The 25,060-nt window shown below is 35.9% G+C and overlaps 2 protein-coding genes across 2 annotated transcripts; both read right to left on the bottom strand.

Moving 5' to 3' along the window:
• Positions 1–3,165: 3,165 nt before the first annotated feature.
• On the bottom strand, positions 3,166–5,431 carry LOC127159158 (uncharacterized). The gene is made up of 5 exons (XM_051102062.1): positions 5,265–5,431; positions 4,848–5,180; positions 4,546–4,680; positions 4,323–4,408; positions 3,166–3,570 (listed from the first exon to the last, which is right to left on the bottom strand). The coding sequence occupies exons 1-5, from the start codon at positions 5,287–5,289 to the stop codon at positions 3,475–3,477; spliced, it is 675 nt and encodes a 224-aa protein (XP_050958019.1). The 5' UTR covers positions 5,290–5,431; the 3' UTR covers positions 3,166–3,474.
• A 1,101-nt stretch (positions 5,432–6,532) lies between these two features.
• wu:fu71h07 (uncharacterized protein LOC570464 homolog) lies at positions 6,533–19,191 on the bottom strand. Its single transcript, XM_051102056.1, has 4 exons — positions 19,030–19,191; positions 9,305–9,345; positions 8,860–9,186; positions 6,533–8,243 (listed from the first exon to the last, which is right to left on the bottom strand). The coding sequence occupies exons 1-4, from the start codon at positions 19,038–19,040 to the stop codon at positions 8,119–8,121; spliced, it is 504 nt and encodes a 167-aa protein (XP_050958013.1). The 5' UTR covers positions 19,041–19,191; the 3' UTR covers positions 6,533–8,118.
• Positions 19,192–25,060: the final 5,869 nt, after the last annotated feature.

Here is a 25,060-nt window from a genome sequence, read left to right as displayed (position 1 = left end):
TTTTTTTTTTTCTACAATTTTGTATAATTCTGTAACAGCTTTAATGAAATTAAAGGTTCTTCACTGGCATCAATGGTTCTGTGAAGAACCATGAACATCCATGGAACCTTTCAAATGCAGAAAACGTTCTTTAGATTGGTTTTAAAATGTTCTTCAAAATGGTTCTTTCAGGAACTGTTCACTGAAAGGTTCTTTAGGGAACCAAAAATGGTTCTTCTATGGCATCACTCCAAGAATACCCTTTTAGAACCTTTATTTTTAAGACAAATCTCACAGAATGCATATAAAAACCAACTAACTAGCAGGTTATGGAGAAAAAAATAACAATAAGCACACATCAACCAAAATCTGTTTCCAAAACGCTATGTTTGGGATTGTATTGTTTGGATTTCAGCCCATCTGTACATAAAACTGAAACCCAACATTTTAATCAAGCAGAAATCAAATCTGTATGTATTAAATGCACAATAATAGCAGCAGTCATTTCTGGCAAGTTCCTGTAATTATTCATTTCGCAAGCTCAACAAGTCTAAATAGCTTCTACAGCTATAAAAAATATTTGATAAAAAGAATTTTAACGAATACAATGATAAATGTGACTAAGGTCAACTGTGGTTAATCGTTGGTGATTTCAGCAGCTAGTGTTGAAATGCTATTGGCTTGGCTGGACTGAAACCTTTGTCATGACGTGGGAGGATCCACCACAGCAAACTGATAAACAACAGGAAACCAATATGTCATGCATTGCTGTTTAAATGAACCTTCTTTAAATTGTCTTTTGAATATATATTTGCTGATAAACATCAGTGGGTTCCAATGTTGTTTTTCGGCCCTATGAATTGGCTTTCATCGTATGGTCAAAAGTAATTGAAACGTTCTTCAAAAATATCATCTTTTGTGTTCTGCAGAAGAAAGAGGCTGACTGGAATGGCATATTGTTTTATTAATTATGCTTTCTCTTGGTTTACCTGCACTGGGCTTAAGTCTTGGAGTTGTTCAAGATCCATAACTTGAGGCTGTTGTAGATTTGCAGTTTGAAATGTTTTCGAGCTGTCTCTGGATCTCTTGCTTCCAAGAATAAACTTCTTCAATACTCCTTTAAAGTGACAGAGAATTCAGTTAGAAGTCTTTCCATTTGAAGAAGCAACAACTGCAATTCTATCAAGTAACTCACCTACGATCACAATGATCAGAAGACCATTCAACAGAGCAGATATGAGGGTAAAAGTCTGACACTGTGTGAGATTCAACACTGTATGATTCTGGATTTTTCCAGTATATTCTGTTCAGTAGTTTGAAGGGTTTAACATGTTTGTTTTTCTCATCTGAAAAGATGAAATGTAAAACATCACTGAATTGTTACTCACCAGTGATGTGTAGTCTTGTGCCATTGCTATATTTTGGAGGTGTGTCTGTGGTCACACAGTAATAAAGTCCTAAATCATCAATAGTGACATTATTTATGAACAGATGAGGTTTACTTTGCACTCAATATTTATGTTCAAATTTCTTATTGTAGTACTGAGGAGGTGTGAAAAAGTGTGTAGTTTCAGAACTGGATCTGGTAGTTTCAGCAATAATCAGTTGACCTCATTTACATTAAACCTAGAGTTTACAGTCACACTTTGACCCAAATCTATTAGTCGATCTGTTAAAGCCTCTGCAGCTCAACACCATAAAACAAAGTAATCTGCTTTATAATTGCCATAAAACATTGCAAATGTATTTACAAAGCACAGTAAGCACTACTTTTTCTGTAAATTTATGAACTACTCACAGAGAAGAAGCTACATGCTCTTCGGGATGATACAATACTTCAGCATGATTCAGTTTTGTTTCGTTTTTTTTGCATGACTATACAGATGAAACTTCCCACAAGAGGAAGTTAAGGCAGGTTTGCTCAGACCACAGGTATATTTTCATACCTGTGCACACAGCTGTGTGATCCAAGATAACACTTTGGCAATTTGATATTCAACTGCTAATCTTTACATTCCTGGCCATCAGTAATTTGCATACGAAATAAACTGTGATAGACACAAACCTTTTGAGTATGTACATTTAAATTACCCTGGATTGTATTTGTTTTACTTTGTGTAGTTTTGTTGATTTTGTTCAAACAATGTAGCTGGCTATCAGGCTATGCTAACCATGCTAACAGTTTTTTACTTCCTCCATAACGTATAAGGAGATTTTTAAAATAGAACAGAACAAAAAGGGGGAAACTTTGGTATATTTTAAGTACATTTGTTCAATGTTTTTCCTGTTACGTTGACTTGGTTAAAGTTTAAACCACTTGATGCATGCAGGTGTTTGTGATGTCAGGTGTTGTTGTGGGCAGAGGCAAAGACTCAAATGCAGAGTTAGACAGGCTTTATTGAAGTCCAAAAACAAAAACCTACCCCATAGGGGTGAGCACACCCATATGCAGTATAGAGCATATTTAATTAGACAGAAAATTTATGAAAACAAAGCTATGAAGGATAAAAGTGTTAAATGGTGAAACAAATTCAGCTGGCAAAACATTGTTACTTTCAGTAGACGAAATGTTGTTAAATTGCATGTAATCTAGGACCTACACAGTGCATGCTGTTAAAAAGACTGAATGTCTATTTTTAGATTTGCTTTCATATGCATAAAAGTGAACCATCTTTGTCTGTGACTGCAGATAAACACACTGACCAAACTGTGGAGGAGTTCATTTGCAAAAACTCATGCTGTTTGTTAACCACAAAGAAGAGCTGTGCAGAAGTTGGACTTTTTAACATGCACACAAAAAAATTAAAACCTATTAATAAGAAAGTCAAAAAATCTCTTTAGTACATACATTGAAAGCTGCTCCTGTGATTTCCAGATATACATGAAATCTTTATAATACATAAGCAGACAATTGTAATGAAATCAGGTGAATTGTGAAAAAAACAATTCTAGGAAGGAATTTTATCTTCGTAACTGCTAGCGGATGTATTGAATGGTTCAAGATTAAGGATTATTCATTGCATGATGTTTCTTGAAACTTGTTGAGAAACTACTTCAGCTCCAAGAAACCTCATTACCCTGTGGTTTACATGCAACTTTTTTTTAAACAAGAGCTGTAAAAGCAAGATCTCCATTCAAAACAGGAACTTTTCATCACAGACAAGAGCCTCTGTTGAAAAAACCAGCATATGCTGGTTAGGTTTTGGTGCTGGTATGCTGTTTTTAGCTGGTTTTAGCTGGTTTATGCTGGTCATGTGCTGGTCCAGGATTCAAAAAAAATTTGATTCAAAAATATATTCTCTTCAATATCTCTCTTCTAAATATTAAATATGTAGATACAGTTACATTTTTATTATCTTAAACATTTTTTTAAAATAATATACCACTGAAGTCATTGAAAGTATGAAATTCTGCAAACTGAATTACAGAAATGTTAAACTTTAATACACATTTTTAATATCTAAAGTATATTTATCAAACATACTAAGTTTTAAACTACTTCTTTTTCATTGGCTGTAAAAGAGAATAGGTGGTCTGGTCCTGGCAAGGCCTGCTTTCTCTGGGGCGGATGGGATAATCAATTGCAGCATACTGAAAGATTAAAATATTAGCAATGAATGCCCATATTTGTAAGACAAACTGTACAGTCAGCTGATTATTGTCAGAAAATAAGTCCCAGATATGAAATACTCTTATATAGTGCTGAAGGGATTTGTTTTGCAATAATCGCAATCATAATAATCACTATTTTGCAGTAGTCACTGCACTGCTTTTTTTGCAAATTAATCAATAAATCAACATGGAATAGCACCAGAAATCTGACAAATTGCTTATGATTACCTGAGTAGGACAGCACAGACTTATGTAAGATATGAAGAGTTCAGATGCAAAAGCCCCTAAATCCATCTGACATTTTTTCTTTAAAATGAGCATTTCTTTCTGGAGCTTTGTATAGGTTTCTATGTAAATGCTGGTACTTCTGATTGGGTTGAGGCTGGAATTAAGCGAGTTTGAAGTAAAAGTATTTGATGGACGTATAATATGTGTCAGGAGCATTCACTCAGTAACCTTATCTCATTTTTGACCGAGATGGCTTTTAGCTGGTTTTGCATCTGAACTGTTCATATATAAAACTAGTGCAACCCACAACAATTGAAAGTACATTCAGCAGTCATTATACTGTATATATTTATTTGAGTACACAATGTCACAACTGACCAGTCAGACAACATACTATGTGTTAATAATATGTTATTATAGTTTAAATAATGCATCATGAATATACTATTTAAAAAAGCTACTTTTTAAATTTAAGCTAATGTTAATTACATAATCATTCTTACCTGTGTTTCTGCTGCCGTGGTGGTTTGAGGGTTGTTTGAAATATTTGTACATTTTCTAGTTGCATGAAGGTAGCGAATCACCAAAGCTGAAACAGCATTAAATGAAACATCATTTTTCAACAACTTTCGGCAGTAAGAATACATATGATATTGCATATGATGTTACATTTGTGTGGATTTAGTGTTTGAAAAAGAAAAGAAAAAAAACAAAACAAAAACAAACCTATTAAAGTGATGATCAAAAGCACATTGAGCAGGGCAGATGAGATGATGATGATGATCAGATTTCTCCACGATTTATTATATTGTGAAGCATCATGTGGCTCTAATTTTGAAGTCTGATTCCTCTGGTCAGAGTCTGTAAATTGGAAAAATTTTAGATATCAGTCTTTATTCAATTACAATCTTTAACAAAACTAATCAAATTATTAGTTATTAATGTAATTATCTTTAACACAGTATATATTTTCATATAGAGCACAAATCTTATGTATTCAAAATATCCGAAGTAAGACAATCACTCACCGCTGATGTAGATTTTGGTGCCGTTGCTGAATGTTTGTGGTTCACTAGTTTTGACACAATAATAAACTCCTAATTCATCAGTGCTGATATTTCTGATGAACAGACGACTGTTAGTTTTCACTGAGTATTTGTGTGTGAAGATGCTGTTTTCATATTTTGCTTCTTCATACGTGCTATCATAAGTGCGTAAGATTAACACTGGAGGATCTGGTGATTTCTGTTTGTACCAGTAAATCTCCTCTATATCAAGATTACAGGTTATATTCACATCAGCTCCTGAAGTTACCGCTATGTTTGTTAGACTCTCTGTGACTTGAGACCACATCAACAGATCTATGACAGAAAGAAAAAAACACATTAAATAATCTTAACAAATAACCTTCTTAATCTTAATCAAATGTGATGTGATAAACTCACAGATCTGAAGTTGTAAGATCTTCATCGTCTGATTCAGATGAATATCTTCTATACCATGTTTTAAACTGTATTATTCAAGCATCTCTTACAGTGAGCGGAAACACGACTGAGCTTCAGATGAAACTTCGACCACACAGACCAGAGGGGAAGTCAGAGATGAACACATGCTCACACAGCACTTCTATTTATTCATTCCTTTTTCCAGATATATTGACATCATTTGGTGGCAAGCTGGAGCCAGCTATACTTCAGAGAAATACTTAACATTCATCAAAATATCTTTTTTTTTTTTTTTTTTGTTATGAACAGGACAACCAAAGACTGAACAGAAAAATTAACAGAAAATGGTTTGAACAACAATAAAGGGTTATTACACATGTATAAATCTATACTTCTATTTGTGTTTTTCCTCAAACCCTTGGGCAGCTTGCCATGTTGTTCTTTAGAGTGACAAATTTACTGATGTTGAACACTACATTTAAACTACAAGACAAACAAACACCCAGGATGCCAAAAGAGCCTTTTGTTTTGGATGTATTTTAATGATTCTGTAAAACACCAACCCATTTTTGAATTGAAAGATATTTGATTGGTTTTAAGGAATTTGGACTTATATAATTTAGACAAAATCACAATATCACTGACCGTATATTTTAATCAGGGGTTGTGAGAAAATCTGTATTGCAGTTGGGGCATCCCACCAGCAGGTGCTATCAAAGGACATGTTGAAAATGTTGACAGCTGAGTATAAAATTATGCACCTTACAATATACACCTACTAATATACACTCTTAAAAATAAAGGTGCTTCATGATAAAGAACCTTTAACATCTAAAGAACCTTTCTGTTTCACAAAAGTTTGGTTCCAAAAATGGTTCTTCTGTGGCATCGCTGTGAAGAACCTTTTAAAGCACCTTTATTTTTAAGAGTGTACTTGGCAGTTGGCACACATTTTTACAAAAAAAAGAATAAATAAATAAATAAATACATGCATACATACATACATACATAAATTCTACACATATCTATCGTTGTTGTAATCTTTCATGCCTCACCTCTGAAAGTACTTTTATTGTCAACTATAAATTATGTGTCCCACCATCATGCTTTAATTCTGTAACACCCATTTTTTGCAGTCCTATAAAACTTCACATGGAATGCCATTTTGACTGTGAATATTATTGTATGTTGACAATAATGCAAGTGATGGAAATGCAACTCCACAAACAGAGATCTAAACTGAGGACACCACAGCATTTTTTTTTCTTCTAAATTCATCATTTTATTTTTAATGGTGCAGCAGATTTTCAACAAAATTAACACTTTTTGCAGATTAACACAAAATAAACACAGATAAAATAATGTGTGTGTTCAATAATACTACTGGTAGGCAACATGACCAAATAGCAGTAGCACTTACAGGTACAAAATACTGCAGAAATTAAATAATCAAATGTAAACGAAACACTGCATAACTTGTGTTTTAAGTCTTTTGAATCTGTGTGTGCGTGTTTGTTTTAACCCCCAAAAAGTTGTATAGTGTAGCTGTAATTTTAAAATGCAAAAAGCTGTGAAAGAGCCCTGAATTCAGGTTTGCATCTGAAATGCTGCTTTCAGTGTGTGCAGTTTGTGTGTGTGTTAGTCAGCGCAGGTACAGTGAGTGTATTTTTCTTCAGCGCTGTAATGTTTCAAAAACTTAGCCAACATTTTATCTACCTCTGTGACGAATTGCTATGTATATATAATGTAACTATGTTGTGTTGTAATTGCAAATCTAACAATGCACTTGATACATAGACAAAACATGTAAACCAAACAAATGTAACAGCAAATACAATATAAAATATAGACGGAAGTAGTGGTTAAAAGGCCAAGCACACTAACAGTAAAAACACTGATGTTCATGTCTTTCTTCAATCGTAAAGAAATTGTGTTTTTTTGAGGAAAACAGATTTCTCTCCATGTAGTGGACTTCTATGGTGGCTACGAGTTTGAACTTCCAAAATGCAGTTTAAATGCAGCTTCAAAGGGCTCTAAACGATCTCAGCTGAGGAAGAAGGGTCTTATCTAGCGAAGCGATCGGTTATTTTCTTTAAAAAATTACAATTTATAAACTTTCTTACCTCAAATGCTTGTCTTGTCTAGCTCTGTGTGAACTATGCATGTTTTTTTTCCTGTTCAAGACAGTTAGGGTATGTCGAAAAACTCCCATCTTATTTTCTCCTCCAACTTCAAAATTGTCCTACATTGCTGCAGAAGTACCGACCCAGTGTTTACAAAGTGAACATGCAAAGAGGGTCAAACGCCCTTACAAAAAATAGCACAGCGATGTAAGACGATTTTGAAGTTGGAGGAGAAAATGAGATGTGCATGTGCATCGCAGAGCTATACAGGATGAGCATTTGAGGTTAAAAAGTATATAAATTGTACTTTTTTTTTTTTTTAAAGAAAATAACCATTTTACTAGATAAGTTCAAACTTACAGGCACCATAGAAGTACACTATATGGAAAGAAATCATGAAATATTTTCCTCAAAAAACAATTTCCTTTACGACTGAAGAAAGACATGAACATCTTGAATGACAAGGAGGTAAGTGCATTATCTGTAAATTATGGTTCTGGAAGTGAACTTCCCAGGTTCGGAATAATAAATACACAAAAGAATACAATAACTGTGGTTCTTGGTCCCTGATAATACAGACTAAACATATCAATGAAACCCAAGTCAACAGCACAGTCAAGGCTGATAGCATACATGATTGAGAATAAAACCTGCAGCGTCAAGTGTCAACAGCAAACCCAGCTAGTCACTCACTAAATACTACCAAATGTAACAGGCACTGGAAGCAAAACTCAGATAAGGTGCAAAGTAAGTATCAGTAGAGCAGTTAGTAAAGTCATAATCTTCAGTGACTCTGTTTCCATGCATGAGTTTTTTGGTTTTTGAGTTGGTTTTTCAGGCTTTTCTGTTGGCTTTTCTGTAAGAAAAAAAAGATATAATGTAGAGAGCACAGATTGTTAAAAAAAGATGGACAACATGTCTCTACTTCATTCCACTATAGAAAAAATGTAGCCAAAACATTTCAGTATGGCTCTGCCATAGTCTGCGCAGTAGTGAGTCATTTGGAGCCCGAGTCTGCACAGTAGTGGTCGTGAGGTGGAGCTGTTGTATCAAACTCCTACACCCCCAATTGCAAGATCACAATAGTAACACCACACCATGCTTTTATGGCGTCAAATAACTAATTAAAAGGAAACGTATTAAAAACACAAGCACTTGAACATACATTAGTGTGACAACAACTACCTAAAATGATGGAAACCATCTTTGGGAAAACTTTATTTTAAGTGTAATTTGATTATTTAGTTTTTAGCCTCATGTCCCATTTGTTTACATGGAGAGGGTGGTGTTTATGAACTATACTGCAGCCAGCCACCAGGGGGCGATCAAAATGTTTTGGCTTCAATTTTCAGGTTGTGTCTGGCACACTTGATAGAGAGAAGCAATTCTGCAAATTTATCAGTATAGATATAAAATAGTGCTAATTTATTTAATAAACTATTAATAATTTATCAAGCAAGGATTCTATGTACCTTTCACAAAAAGCTGCATGATCTTTTCCTTATTTGACTTTTGTAAAAAGCAAGAGTAGCTTCCTGCATGAGTCAACTTCAGATCTTTCAGCTCAATTGAGTAATTTCCCTTTGCATACTCTGAAGGGAAACTTTCTGTTCGATTCTTGAATAATCCATCCTGCTTTTCCATTAAAGGTTTGCCATTAATAATATTTAACACTTTAATGCTCGCATTGAGTCGCCAAATGACATCAGTACTTGGCTGTTGATTCTCATATATGCATGGTAAGGTGACGGAGTCTCCAACAACACGATTAAATTCATTTGCAGAGTCCTGCAGAGACACTGGGGAAAAAAGTATCAACTTTACTTTAGGACGTAAACAACCTCAAAACAAACTGAACCAAAGATAAAATACATCAACAAGTACCAAATATCTTAACTGAGGTCTGTGAATACTAACCTTTGCCTGCCAGATGCAGTAGTAAATAAATGACCCCGCATCTGCACAAATGAGCAAAAGCAAAGTTAATGCTGGTACTTGATAAACACAGACTACTTCCAACAACTAGGGTAAGTGCACCCATTAAGCCCACCAAAATCTAGGTTTAAGTGTTTTGATAGATACTGATATGGTTTAAAATAAAAATCTTTTGTTAAAATGCAAAATTTCTTTCTCATTTAAAAATGTATTAATTAGTTAATGTACATTTTAGAATATAAAATTGGGTTTTATTGTGAAAACCTGGCAACCCTGGCTAGCACTGATCATCTGTACTAATAACATTTAACACACAGGACCTGTAAGGACTGTACAAAGACACACTAGTCTAACCACGTTTATATCATCTCACATTTCATTTATTTTACACTCAGCCTACAGATCACCTCACATTTTTCCTTCATTCATTTTACATTTAGCCTATACAGCATGTAACTTATAGGCTAACTATATAACTTGTTCACAGTCTACTTAAAGACACTCTGAAATCTGAATTGAGGAAGGTCTCCCATCCCTGATGAGCATAAACTCTGATTTTAGCCTTCACTCACTCCCAGAAAATTGTATTTTTTCCCCACTCCAAACTGTTTTACTAGAACAGACCATTTTTTACTGTGCCCTCATGGTCACGGTAAAGACGACATGCCTCTACGATTATATTATATTATATTATATTATATTATTATATAATGGTGCCACACAGTGTGTAATTTGTAGGCCTAAATATCTAAATATAGTTGTAAATTAAGGTAGTAAGTAAGGAAAGGTTAAAGGTTAGTACAGTGTTTCCCAACTCCAGTCCTCCAGAATCTAACACAATAGTCAGACATAAAACAGCATCAAAACCATACTGTGTAGCGTTATGGAATAAAATCTCGATCCATGAAGAGGTAATTATTATAATTAGTATTTTTTTTTTTTTTTTTTTGCATTTTGCATTTTGTTCAAAATACATATTATATTTAATTTATGCAACTTACCCACATTCACGTGTTTATAGAAAAATGCATGAAGCTAGAATAAAATGTTTTTGTTTACAAGCAGATGCCCTGTCATTTCTTTTGATGTTTTGTAAATTCAGATATTCATATAACAAAATATATACAAATTAATACCTAAATAAGTAGTAGTATACTAGACATAGTAGTATACTTAAAGTATGATGTAAAGTTTACTTAAGGAAAACTTACGAATATACCTGCAGTATACAACTATTAAACTAGTAGTTTACTGAGACTATGCTTCAAAGTGTACTAAAAGTATTTAATTAGTAAACTATCAGTATACCTATGAGATCACTTTTAGTATACTTGCAGTACAAACTAAAAGCAAAGATGTAAACTAGTTGTGCACTCAAAGTTTACTTCTGTTATACTTAAAGTATGCTTAAAAGTATACTTTTATATACTAGAAAGTGGGCCAATTTAGTCCCAAGGAGTATTTAAAATGGTACACTTAAAAGTATACTACTAGTTTATTTGTGTACTTACTACATAAAGTATACTTAAAAATGTACTTGAACTTTACTTAAGTATACTTAATAAAATAAACTTGAAGTATACTTCTTTTTGGTAAGGGGAAGCTTAAATATATTGTGGACTAAGCATCATAGTAATTTTCATTCTGCCCACATAAAGAAATGTTACGTTTTTTTCATTCGAGGTTAGCTTGTGTTGACTGTAGTTTGCATGCGTTTTGTGGTGCTGTACCATTTAAGACCGTCTTTAAAAACAAACAAACAAACAAAAGTTAATTTATGAAAATAATCTGCTCTGCAAAAGAATTTATGATGTATTTATTTGTAAATTAATGCAAAATGAATCACAAAACATTTAGTGTTTCCAGTTTAGATGCTTAATTCCTCAGCAAGCCTAATTCAGCAAAGCCCAATTATTTGACCTTGCGATTAGCTTTGTGCGCAAGCCAATAAAACTTATCTTTCCACTTAAAGAAAAAAAAATATAAAATGATAACGTACTATTTGTTCACAAAAAATAATACATTTATCTCTTATTTGACATAATATCAATGTACTTAAAGAAATGGCTGAAAATTGCAGAAATGTGTTGATTTCTGAAGGAACCTCAAAACACCACAGTGTTTGGGTGTCTTTGCATGAGGTACCCTGAGACATCATGCACATGAGTGGGGCTAACTCAACAATGCCAAATGTGATTGGTATCCAAAAAAAAGTCAGGGAATTAACAAATCACTGGATTGGTTAAAATTATAAAACTTTCACTTTCCCTTGGAAAAACTGTCTCATTATCCTTATCAGAGTTTGTAATTAACCAAGATAACCAAACATGGTGACATAAATTATGTTCTTCATCCACGAGACTCCAACACTGACAACAAAGAGAGTCACAGACTGGACTAAAAGCTGCATGTCTTTAAAATACATACAAATCTTCTTCTGTAAGTATATGTGTACAGTATACAATAACACAGTTTTTGTGATTCTACTAGCCATGACCATATGTTACGGAGTCTGCAGGAGCTTTCACAGCAATAGGTCACATCATGTGACAAGTGTGAAGTAATTATATATATTTTATCTCAAAGCGAGCATTGCACAAATGCTGCCGAAGTTCTTAAAACCTCTTTTGGGATGGCCACACACTAGACGATTTTCAAATCTCAACCAATTTTAAAGGGGTCATCGGATGCCCATTTTCCACAAGTTGATATGATTCTTTAGGGTCTTCATGAAAAGTCTATAATATACTTTGGTTAAAAATTCTCAATGGTTGTGTAAAAAACTCCCTTTTTTTTTTTGCTCTGCAAAAATCATCCCATTCTGAGTGATTGTACCTTTGAATACAAATGAGCTCTGCTTGCCCCGCCCCTCTCTTCTCTCTGTGGAGTGACAAGCTGCTCTGAAAGATTGTTTACTTTAGACACATTTAACGTGTTTAGCTGCGAAACTTGCTAACTAGCATGTTATTAGGAAAGGTGATTGCAGAGATTCATAAAAAAAACCCCTTACACTAACTTCTGCTGTAAGTGAAGCTGGATCATGAATGATTTGCGCGAACATAGACGGATATATGTAGATCAGAAGGCGCATTCCATTCACAAACAAACGTAATCTACTGCATCTTCAGCAGCTCAGATGTCGGGAGTAAATGACGACCACTATGTTCATTATTACATCCAGCAACACAACACCTCAATCGCTCAATCTGAGATATTCTTGTCTAACTTACATCCCTGCTCCTGCATCGAAACAATGGAGGTCGGACTGTTACAGCTGATCTGAGGTAAGACGCTCATGTCAATCAACTATCATGGGAGCGGCGTCTGTCGGTGTGATGCACACATTTGTTGATTATAGGAACAATTTCACACTAATAAGTGATCTCAGTGATTCACAGTGAAAAACAAAGCATAAAAAAAAGAGTATAGCTGATGCTCTTTCTCAGTACTCTACTCTCATGGCTGCCAAGTTTTAGCTAGAAGCATGCAACATCTGGTAGGTAATGCTTGCTCACTCTCAGTGGCTATTGCGGACATAACATTAGAGGCAGCCTGGGGTGCATTTCCCAAAAGCAACTATGGTCTCAAGTTTCATCATTACCAACAGAGTTTAATGAAACTAATGACCATTGTTAGCAAACAAGGTTTTTGGTAAACACACCCCTGATCAAGAGTTTGAGTTTGTGGGTGTTCCATCTCGATTGGGGTCAGTTAACCCTTTCACGTGTACGATCACACCGGTGTGATTCGAACGTTCAGCACGTCACGTGATCAACTGCTGAATTCAAATCTGCTTTGGCTGGCGCTGAGACAGATCAGACGCGCTGAGCGCTTGTCATATTATCGCAACTATTGTGTTTTCAACCATATAATGCTTATTTTAGGTTCCAGACATTTACATACACATATGTCCTAGTAAAACGATGCATTTATATTTAGCAAAATACACGCCGATGTCTATGGCAGCGGCAATAATGATCCTTACAAATGTTAACTGACAACACATTTTATTGATATCATATACACATTGTGTAGGTAACTATAAAGTTTAATCTGCTCTTCTCCAAGCTCACCAGAGACTTACTTTAATGTTTTTCGGGAGGAGAGGATGAATTTGCGTTTTGTAAATCGCACAGCTCGGATTCAGCGCGAACTAACATGGCTGCGCCCATCACTCGGCATAGATCAACTAACACGCTCATTATAAAAGTGTTTAAACCTCCAAATACATTCACTTGCACATATTTCAGAATCGGAATATCAGATATTTCATAATACAGTGAGCACGTTCGTGAATATTAATAATAAAAAGGGAAAAATTATATAAAAGTGATACATGTGTCATACAGCGCTATTGTGGCTGCGTTGTGTCACGACGCGTTGCCATGGAAACAATAAGGCTATACGTTCTAAATAACGGTCGCCTAAAAAAAACTCACTCTGGGGGCTCAGCTAGAACATTTTCAACTCACGTGTGAAAGGGTTAAATAATCGTAATGACACCACACAATAGAACATTTTTTGGACAAAAAAATAATTTGCTACAAGCCTTGAACCAGGCCACACCCCCAGATCGTTCAGGGGTGCAAATCGTGTGTGGCCAGCAATACCTCTTCAACCACACAATAAATTGTAGAACACTGTAGAATGTATGGTACACAACAGACTGTTCGCAACAGGTTGACTGACAGGCAATCTGACCAATCATAATGCCAAATCTGCCATTATGTCCGACAAACAAGTCAGACAGGGGAGCACATTTAAGCTGCGTTCACGCTATGTCGTAATTCCGAAATGACAATATGTGACATTCTACTCAAGTTGAATTATGTGTTTATATGGCAACACTATCAATGCCAAAGCCCTCACATGCTCCTGAACTCATAATTACAACTTGTAAACTCTGAGAGTTACGACTTCACCGCTGCCAGGCTCATTTTGGCACTAACTCCATGATGTAGGCTAAACGTACCTATTAAGCTCATGTACCCATTAAGCATGATTGACTTTGCACCTTCAAATAAAACATTTTTCAGTTATTCTTTAAAAAGGATGTTTAAAATAAACAAGATTTTATTAATAAAACATACAGTGAGCTTAATGGGAACAGGGGTGTGCTTAAAGGGTACAAAATGTATCCATTAAGCACAGCCAGAATTTTTGCATTTAATGATCTACATCTTAATTGAAATGTTTTTGTCATTTTAAATAAAATGAAAATATTCTGTGTGATTTTAACATAAATTCTTGTAGTGAAACCACTATCTTGTGCAGACAGGCTGTAAACTTCAAACATGGCAAGGGGACAACGACTGCTGCTGTCATTGCTATTATCCTTATTATTTTTTTCCCATAACAAATACATCACATTGTAGTGTCATTCAATGTTTATATATGAACAATCACTTGAAGAATATTGTATGTTTGTTATGTTACGTATGTTTTTTAAACAGTGAAAAAGCATGTATTTGACCGACATTCTGTCTAGCGTGGTGAATGGGTGCTTCTCAAATGGAAGGCTGAATCCTACCGAAGCTTTGTCCTTCCTAGTTCAGACTTTTTTCAGAGTCTTGTAGGCTAGAGTCCTCCTCAGCATTAAATGCTAGAATGGTCTAATAAGTGTGCATAGCTTACATTATTGTCAGTTCAGTGTGAGTAATTCACACTCAAACAAAAGATAACATCTATGCTTTCATGTCCGAAAGCATTATTTTTGTCTTATGTTTCATAATAAATTCAGACAAGCTCAGTACTGATTAGTTTTTCGTTAATTTATTTACATGAATTGGAATGTGCACAAAGGATTGTGGATGATTGCGTGTCACAAAGGATACATCCTATGCATCCAAGGATCCTTTTGTTTGAGACAAACTTCATTTGATGATGTGGCAGCCAAGATATGCAGCCTTCCGTGTAAGAAGCACCGAAAGTTTATATGGTTGTCAACCAAGGCTTGTTCTTATTCTTTCCGACAACAGGTTGGAGGTTACCATGTGGCTCCAGCCCTGTTGGGTAGGAAACGAATCATTCGAGGTTCCGGTACAGATTACATTACTTCATCTCATGGGGATGTAAAGTGACAAAAGAACAAACGATTGGACCAGAAAACTTGGGAGATGAGGTGAACCAACAGACTCCATAGCTTCAAGACCCAGCTAAGCAATGAATTAACTATTTCTGTTTCTTATAATTTGGCCTTGGCTGCATTATAGTTTTGTCTTGTTCGAAATGTGATTAGTGTTTGTGTAAGTAGAAGAGGAGTAAGAACCTGGGGTTAGTGACATTTTATGTGAAATGGATATATATTAATCAATTTGGACTTTTGGAGCTGAGAAGTGTATTTTGGGTAAAAGCCTTTGGATATTACATAGCTGACACCATATGTTAGCCAGGTAGGTCGACCATGTGAAAAAAAGAGTTTTTAACTGCTAATGATGTATTATTAAACTTATTTTGTGACAAAGAGCTGGATGATGATGTTGTTTATTAGGGCCCGAGCCCTAAAAGGGCGAAGGCCCTATTGTTTTTCTAAGGATTATTATTATTATATATTTATTTATTTATTTATTTATTTCCACCTTTCGGGGCATTTTGGGTAAAACTTTCTATGAAGCCCCTATTTATAATACATTACAATGGTATTTATAAGGGATTAAAATGAATGCATAATGCATTATAAAAACCTTATGTTATATCATCTCAAGAATAATCATAACAACAATTATAATACATTAAAATACTTGAGTATTTGAGGTTATAACTTTTAAGATTATGATTTTTTATAACACACAATGGACAACATATCAAATCTACTTAATTTATAACGGACTATATCATATTACATTTATTTTTTACATTATATATTATGTATTATTTTGATGGTCCCCCTAGTCTGTTGACAATAAGCAATTGTACAACTACATGTGAACTAACACTCCTTAGAGTATTATAAATACGGGCTTCATCGAAAGTGTTGCTGCAGTTTGCTTTTAACCCTTTCATTGCTGTGACCCTTCAATCCAAACTGCCACAGGATTACTGTTAATGCATGTGCCCGCTGGGCACCATTTTCCTGATGCTACCGGCATGGCGATTGCACTGGCGGCGAGGGCCCGTCATCGCTGCTTGCAGCTATTTTTTTTTTTTCCACCTTTTGGGGGTTTTTGGGGGCCTTAACATGCTCAAGAATTCTTGAAAATTGGCATACATGTTGGAATCTGCGGCCATTAGGACACCGCAGAGACTGGGACCCGGGCGTGGCACAGGGGCTCTACAGCGCCCCCTGGAACACCTTCCCAAAACTTGATGTATATCCCACACATACTTGCACGTATACATATGAAACTCAGTACACATTATTCCTTTATTCCGATGGCCTCAGTCAGCATGACCTCAAGACACTGGGGATGCTAAATTGCAGAGGGATTTTTGATATCTCGAACGGTTTGGCCGTGGCGAGGCGACGAAATTATGGCGAGAAATAAGAAACAGGAAATGGCTAATAACTATTGTTCACATTGTCTGATTCTGATGAAACTTCAGGAGTGTGTTCGTTGTATGATGCCGATCACATAGATGTGACTATTGAGAGTCAAATTTATAGCGCCACCAACTGGCAGCAGGTAGTGTGTCGTTTTCAAAATGCTTTTCAATCAGCCTCTTAATCTTACTCGATTTGCTTCAAACTTCATCAGAATAATGTCAAAACACGGCCGATGAGAATCTGTAAAGGGGTCGTTGATACATTAAATGCTTTTGCCATGGCAACGTGTGAAACTTTAACATTTGTTTCCTGTGTTTTTGGGGCACTTAATAAGCTTAGATTTTCATGAAACTCAACACACACATCAGTATTAATGATAGTTAGACAGTGGCAAAGTCTCATAAATGGGCATGGAGGAGGCGCTCTATAGCGCCACCTTTTGTCAAAAGTTGGGGGATTAGTTTTAGCTACAGACACCAAACTTGGTATGTATATTGTCCTCATCAAGCCGGACAACTTTCTAATTTACACCCATTAGCTGCGACCAACAGGAAGTCTGCTATTTTGATTTGAATGTGGATTTTTGGAAAAATCAGGCTATAAATAAATTCATACTCCTCCAAGCAGGAATAAGTAGTTCACACCAAACTTTGTCAGCATGATGCCAACATACTGAAGATGTTAAATTGCGAGCGGATTTGGGATATCTTGAACGGATGATTTATGGTGATTTTCTAAATTAGCAGCAAACAACATATCCATAATCTTTAAAATGCAGCATCCAAACACTTCAAAACTTTTTACATACACAGATCTAGTCATTCTGAAAAATAAATGCTTAATTCCATCGATATAAAATAGTCTACAAAAAATAGAAAATTAAAAAACTATTAAACATCTGATCTCACTCTAACTCTCTTACTCTAACTCTGTGTCGGGGGATGGGCTGTCTGTGTATGTGTGTGTGTAAGTGTGACTGGGGGTACTTGAGTGGCTGCGTGTGTGTGTGTGTGAGAGAGAGAGAGAGAGAGAGAGAGAGAGAGAGAGAGAGAGTGCATTTAAAGTGCATTATCCTAACTCTTCACAACTTTTTACACATGAAAAACAAGTCATTCTTAGGAAATGTGTTTATCATGTTTTCGGAGACCGCAAAAACATTTAAAATATCACACATTTAAACTAGCAGATGAAGACTGTAATACCAAGGATGAACACAAGATGACCTCATAGGATAAAGAATCTTTTTCAGCTCATTCTCAGTCTGTCAGAATGATTTAAAAGAATTTTGCTTTTAACCCTTTCATTGCTGTAACACTTCAATCCAAACTGCCACAGGGTTACTGTCAATGCATGTGCCCGCTGGGCACCATTTTTCTGATGGCACCAGGGTTGCGGATGCGCTGGCGGCGAGGGTCCACCCATCGCTGCTTGCAGCTATATTTTATTTTTGCTTTTGCCCTACTATAAAGTTAGTAAAATGTCACTTACGCCCCTCTGGTTCTCACACTGGGGAATTTGGATATTAACATGCAACATTTTTATTACATTTTGCTGAAATTAACTTTAAAGTGACTTGAAAAAAGATTGGTTAATTTTGCTGAACGATATTCAAATATCCGAGTCAGCCCCTGGCGCATCATTAAAATTTCAAAACAGTAATGGCGTAAAGTCTCGTTTACTGAAATCATGTGACTTCAACAGTTTGATACGCAACATGAAACACAACAGTTTTAAAACTGGTTGATTGCGATTGACGGCGATAGATGGCGATTTCGAAACCTTTGTGAATCATCACACGCACTGTAGAGAAATAAACTGACATTTTATGGGTAAAAAAGAAGAAAAAAATGTTTATTTTCAGAAAGCCAACCTATCTGTAAACCATAAAAACAAACAAACAAACAAAAGGATATATCGAGCTGAAACATCGCTCTCAGTTGTTTTCACATTTTCAAAAAGGTAATAAACAAGCGGTGTCCTTTATCGTTATTTATTTACAAAAAAAGGTAAATGAAATGGTCAAAACATACACGGACCTCAAGTTCAGTTTTTATCACACAACTTTTCTGTGGAAAACGGGTTCAGAGTACTTTCGTTTTAAGTTCTTCCCGATGGCTGAGGCCAACGATGAACACGCCTTATCAGTTCTACATATTCTAAATGGAGCTGTCAGTTTCCCACTGGTCAGATGTGGCATTTGTTCACTTAAACATACATGGCCTACCTTATGATCATTGTCGACAATTTTCGCGGTTAATATCTCTTCTCGTTCCTACTTCTTTTTCTCGTTTCTTCAAATGTTGGTTATAGCTTTGGTATACAGATGCGGCTACTGGGCATGCGCACATCATACAGCATACTTCTTGTAGCTATTGTAAAATTTGTACTTTTTTTTGCATTATTGTAAGGGTTTGGTTTAGGGTGTCGACAATAATAAAACACAATCTAATAGTTAGGAAATGTAATTTCATTGTTAGTTTGTGCAGTGTTGAACGAATCATTTGAATCGAACGTAGTGCCAGAAGAATGACTCCCGAAGTAATTCAGTTATAAATGAGAAAAGAAGTGGTCATCCGCAATAAGTTAATTTCAGTTTGGAGTGTATTTCGAGACGTGTGAATGCAATAATAGCGTGGTCATTACGTGGTAACAAAATAACATGTAAGTAAAAAATAAAACAACTGTCAATTTTATCTGGTTCTTAGAAACAAACAGTTCAAAAGAACCGGATCTCAAAATGAATCACTTCCCGTCACCGCCTTTCGTGACTAAACTCTAAGCCTAGAAGGGGTAAAGCTCTGGCTACTGGGCATGCGCACATCAATCTAACGTTATTTTTGTCACACTGTACAACAACACTGTTTTTGTATTATAGTAAGGGCTAAATTTAGGGTTGAGGTAGGTGTAGATGTTAATAAAACGCAATCTAATAGGTAGAAAAATTAATTTCATTGTTAGTTTCCGGTTTGAGCTGTATCTCCTTTCCATGGTAGGAGGTGCCAAATGCAAACTGCAGTATCTGCGTATAAGGAGCGGCAATAATGTGAACACGTTGTTTCACTCAGAAGATTTGCCAGCTAGCATCCGAAGTGTTGCACTACTGCCATCTTCCAAATGTATCTTCCTGTGATGTCCATTACATCACATTCTCCCTATCAATCTTAAAAAAAAAAACAAAAACAAAAACAGCATAGTCTATAGCCTGTGGATTTTATTCAGTTAGTTCTAAACCCATTATAGTGTCATCATTATGGTCAATAAACTTGGCCACCCATTTTCCCACCCCCTTACAGTGTTCTGTTCTGTCCTCTCCAAAACTGTAGATTTGTGTAAGAAGCTTTGGGGTAAGCTGTGCCATTGGCTCAGTTAATATCGATAGGTCCCAAGCCAAATTCAGGAAATAATATTACAAATACCATTTGTATCACTATCAGGAAACAGTTTTTCTTTTGGGTGTATAAATGTGTTTTTACAAACAAATGGCTCTCTCTGCTGGTCATACCGCTGTATAGCACAAGGTACATAATGCAGAAACGATGCCCAATTTCAGAAAAGCAACATCAGAAACAACTCCAAAATAATTGAAATGCTGTGATCTTGGTATGTTCTAAGCAATAAACTAGACTCTAGCCTACTACGTTTGAAAATACTGTGCTTTATGATTCAGATTAGGTTCAAATATGTTTTGGAGGTTAACTGCCTAGTACAACAGGGATGAAAACAGGATAAACCAAAGACGGCATAACAGCTTGCATTCAAACCAAGACAACATCCAACAGAATAAACTCAGGAGTATAAATGCGCAAGATGTTGTGAAACTAGACACAGGTGAGGAACATAATCAGTAACCAAAGAAACAAATGAGCACATACTTAGAAACCATGAAAACCAGTTAAACAGGAACTAACTAAGGTCAGGAACAACAGAACAAAATAAACTTCAACAATGGAGTCTGTAAGGACAGAGATGTGACACTGCCTCTGGTTTACTTTCTTGCACTGTATCAAACAAAGCACTATCGCCTGGTTTCACAGACAAGGCTTAAGCCTAGTCCCAGACTAAAATGTAAATCTGAGTTGTTTAAACCGAAAGAAACTTGCACTGATTGATTTTGAAATATGTCAGTGCAGTTGTTTTGTCTCAAGATGCTGTAGGGGTGAAATTATTTCCTCATGATCCAAAACATCTGGAGCTCTCACAAAAACAGATATCACACAACAAAACAATAAAACTAAGACAGCAAACAACACCACCCTTGCCCATTTATGACCCCCTTCCTCCCTCTCCTCTCCCCTCCCTGCATCTCACTCTTCTTTCACAAAAGCAAGAATATCCATATACCATGTGTTATATCTTGTGAAAATAGTCACTTATATTATGAGGAAGATTGAAAACTTTTGTAGAAGTGTGTTTTGCTGCTGAGGGGTGTGTTGACAAACCAAAAGGTCTTTATGTTTTTAACAACTGATTGGAAGATTTGTTTGTTCTGGTCTGGATATGTAAGTGAAGTGACAAAACACTACGATACTATATTCAGAAGCCCATAGTGTAGAGTGCATCCTCACACTCAAGTCAAGTCAAGTCAACTTTATATGGTGCTTTTAACCATACAGATTGTGACAAAGCGGCTGTACAGTATTAAATAGGAAATAGCGTATTAATAATGCAAAAGGGCAGTAAACACTCAATTTTCAGTTAAAGGCAGATTTCTAACTATCACTGTTTTCGTGATTATAGAAAAAGTACACTTTTTGTTGTGGCTAGCGGGGTGCAGCATACCTGCAATGTATTATAATCACCCTGTGCCCACTGAGTAAGTTCGGAACTGGCAAGCCTGTGCTGTGCGTTCACTGTTGGCCAAGTGAATTGCTAAATGATATCAGGTCCTTAATGAACGAATAATTGAAGGTGTAGGGTTTTCAGAATAATCAGATATCCAAAATAATACATAATCGATATTTGAGATCAGTTTAATTTAGAAAACTGCCTACATTTAATGATCACATGGAATTGGAGTCAGATTAAACACGGAGCTAGATTAATAAAAATCAAGTAAACCTTGCAGAGGCACTTTGAAAAGACCAAACATGCATTAAACCTTCAACCAGGCCACTGGATTTTGCGTAATTTTTTTTCTTTTTCCTATGGAGAAGAAGCAATAAACTTGTACAAACTATCTGTCACATCGTAAATCACGTCACTGTCTGCCAATCTTAAAAATGTTTGTCATTTAATATTATTTTTGGGGTTTTGAATTTACTACCAAAAAACATTGCATTGTGACAAAGCTGAACAAGGAAAGCGGGGAAGTAAAAGTTAACCTTGATAGCACACGTACATCATGGACTTTATTATCGTCTACGGAGAGAGTTTGCTCATCTGCAATACATCTATAGGACGTCTTCTATCGGATCAAATAGACGTCTACTAGATGTCTTTAAGATGTTTATGGTTTAGAATGTATGTAAAACTGACATCTTACAGACGTCTGTCAGATGTTTGTACACAGCAGATGCTTTCCAGATAAAGTGATTTTTAACAGACATCATGCAGATGTACGTGTGCTATCCAGGAATTCTTTGCTGTATGCAAAGGATCGTTCACATTTGCCGAAGCTTCACAAGCAAATAATAACGAGACTGTTGTCGGCAAATTTAATTAACATTTCGTGCACAGGAGAAATGTTATTTGTGAGAGAGCCTGGTTTTACCAGCATACACAGAGACTGCTGAGGCTTTTGTGAGATGCCTCTATGCATGGCCGGATTATCCAATGGGCATAATGGGCATGGGCCCAAGCGAGAGGAAGAATTTGTTTTTCGGAGTGTGTTTACATTGAGTGCAAATAGCACTCTATTTCACACTAGCTTCGCCCACCAATGTATGGTTGACATTTAAGATAAAAAAACACCCATAAGCGAACAGATTCAGTGGCCCTTACCAAAAAGAAGTATACTTCAAGTTTATTTTATTATACTTATTATAAAGTTTAAGTATATTTTTAAGTATACTTTATGTGGTAAGTATACAAATATCAGTGTGCTAGTAGTATACTTTTAAATGTACAGGTGCATCTCAATAAATTAGAATGTCATAGAAAAGTTCATTTATTTCAGTAATTCAACTCAAATTGTGAAACTTGTGTAATAAATAAATTCATTGCACACAGACTGAAGTAGTTTAAGTCTTTGGTTCTTTTAATTGTGATGATTTTGGCTCACATTTAACAAAAACCCACCAATTCACTATCTCAACAAATTAGAATATGGTGACATGCTGAACAGCTAATCAACTCAAAACACCTGCAAAGGTTTCCTGAGCCTTCAAAATGGTCTCTCAGTTTGGTTCACTAGGCTACACAATCATGGGGAAGACTGCTGATCTGACAGTTGTCCAGAAGACAATCATTGACACCCTTCACAAGGAGGGTAAGACACAAGCATTCATTGGCCAAGAAGCTGGCTGTTCACAGAGTGCTGTATCCAAGCATGTTAACAGAAAGTTGAGTGGAAGGAAAAAGTGTGGAAGAAAAAGATGCACAACCGAGAGAACCGCAGCCTTGAGAGGCTTGTCAAACAAAATCGATTCAAGAATATGGGTGAATTTCACAAGGAATGGACTGAGGCTGGGGTCAAGGCATCAAGAGCCACCACACACAGACGTGTCAAGGAATTTGGCTACAGTTGTCATATTCCTCTTGTTAAGCCACTCCTGAACCACAGACAATGTCAGAGGCGTCTTACCTGGGCTAAGGAGAAGAAGAAATGGACTGTTGCCCAGTGGTCCAAAGTCCTCTTTTCAGATGAGAGCAAGTTTTGTATTTCATTTGGAAACCAAGGTCCTAGATTCTGGAGGAAGGGTGGAGAAGCTCATAGCCCAAGTTGCTTGAAGTCCAGTGTTAAGTTTCCACAATCTGTGATGATTTGGGGTGCAATGGCACCCCAGTGGTCCACTGTGTTTTTAGAAACCAAAGTCATTGCACCTGTTTACCAAGAAATTTTAGTGCACTTGCTTCCTTCTGCTGACCAGCTTTTTAACGATGCTGATTTAATTTTCCAGCAGGATTTGGCACCTGTCCACACTGTCAAAAGCACCAAAACTTGGTAAAATGACCATGGTGTTGGTGTGCTTGACTGTCCAGCAAACTCACCCGACCTGAACCCCATAGAGAATCTATGGGGTATTGTCAAGAGGAAAATGAGAAACAAGAGACCAAAAAATGCAGATGAGCTGAAGGCCACTGTCAAAGAAACCTGTGCTTCCATACCACCTCAGCAGTGCCACAGACTGATCACCTTATGAAGTATTCTAATTTGTTGAGATTTGTTGAAGAATTGGTGGGTTTTTGTTAAATGTGAGCCAAAATGATCACAATTAAAAGAACCAAAGACTTAAACTACTTCAGTCTGTGTGCATTGAATTTATTTAATACACAAGTTTCACAATTTGAGTTGAATTACTGAATTAAATGAACTTTTCCACAACATTTTAATGTATTGAGATGCACCTGTATATTAATTATAAGTATTTTTTCATTAAAGGGATCAATCAACGAATGTTAGTTCGTCAGTAAAACAAAATGACCTTAATTTTTTTTCAGATCAGAGGCGCGCAGTAAAAAATTATACAAACAAACCCAGTATTTATGATATGATTTTCTGACTACGCTTAACCTTGGCTTAATTTTTATCTCTAAAACTGAAATTATATTATTGTTATAATACGATTTGACCACTTTGATGTCTATACTTTATTAAAAGCTTATTTTAGACATTAAATTCTGCAAAAAAATAGTATATAACAACTAAAAATAACCTGCAGGGAACGTTCTGGAAACGTTCTCTGTAAGTTATAAAAATAAAACAAAAAAACAATGCTAACACATTATAATGTAAGGAAATGGCGCTGAATTTAGCTTCATTTGAAACCAGACACTAGGTGTGTTCGACTTAACGCAGCGCCGCGCAGCTCGATCAAATTCTGACTTCAAGCAGTGGATGCTGGTTAGAAATTTTTTCCGACTTGAGACGGCGCCAACGCCTCGTGACTGTCATGTGTGGCATCAAAGTACTGTGATAGCGATTCGAGACTCAGCCGGCGCAGTTTCTTCAGAGCGTCTGCAGGAGTCTGACAGTTTACTTTGTAAATATAATAAGTTACAGATTAGAAGTTAGACTAATTAAAATGTAATAAATAGTGTAACTATTTCAATTACTTCATTAAAGAAATGTAACTGATTACATTTAAATATTTTGA

The sequence above is a fragment of the Labeo rohita genome, unplaced genomic scaffold (genome assembly GCF_022985175.1).
Source record: "Labeo rohita strain BAU-BD-2019 unplaced genomic scaffold, IGBB_LRoh.1.0 scaffold_195, whole genome shotgun sequence".
NCBI lineage: Eukaryota > Metazoa > Chordata > Actinopteri > Cypriniformes > Cyprinidae > Labeo > Labeo rohita.
This window is presented reverse-complemented; position numbering and strand designations above follow the sequence as displayed.

Excerpts from the sequence above, each read along its gene's own strand:
- LOC127159158 (XM_051102062.1), bottom strand. The coding sequence starts at position 5,289 with ATGAAGATCTTACAACTTCAGATCT. Across the intron at positions 4,681-4,847 it reads CACCAAAATCTACATCAGCG|ACTCTGACCAGAGGAATCAG; the intron begins GTGAGTGATTGT and ends TCCAATTTACAG. Across the intron at positions 3,571-4,322 it reads CCACGGCAGCAGAAACACAG|TATGCTGCAATTGATTATCC; the intron begins GTAAGAATGATT and ends TTAATCTTTCAG.
- wu:fu71h07 (XM_051102056.1), bottom strand. Across the intron at positions 9,187-9,304 it reads ACTGCATCTGGCAGGCAAAG|TGTCTCTGCAGGACTCTGCA; the intron begins GTTAGTATTCAC and ends TTTTTTCCCCAG. Across the intron at positions 8,244-8,859 it reads CATGCAGCTTTTTGTGAAAG|AAAAGCCAACAGAAAAGCCT; the intron begins GTACATAGAATC and ends TTTTTCTTACAG.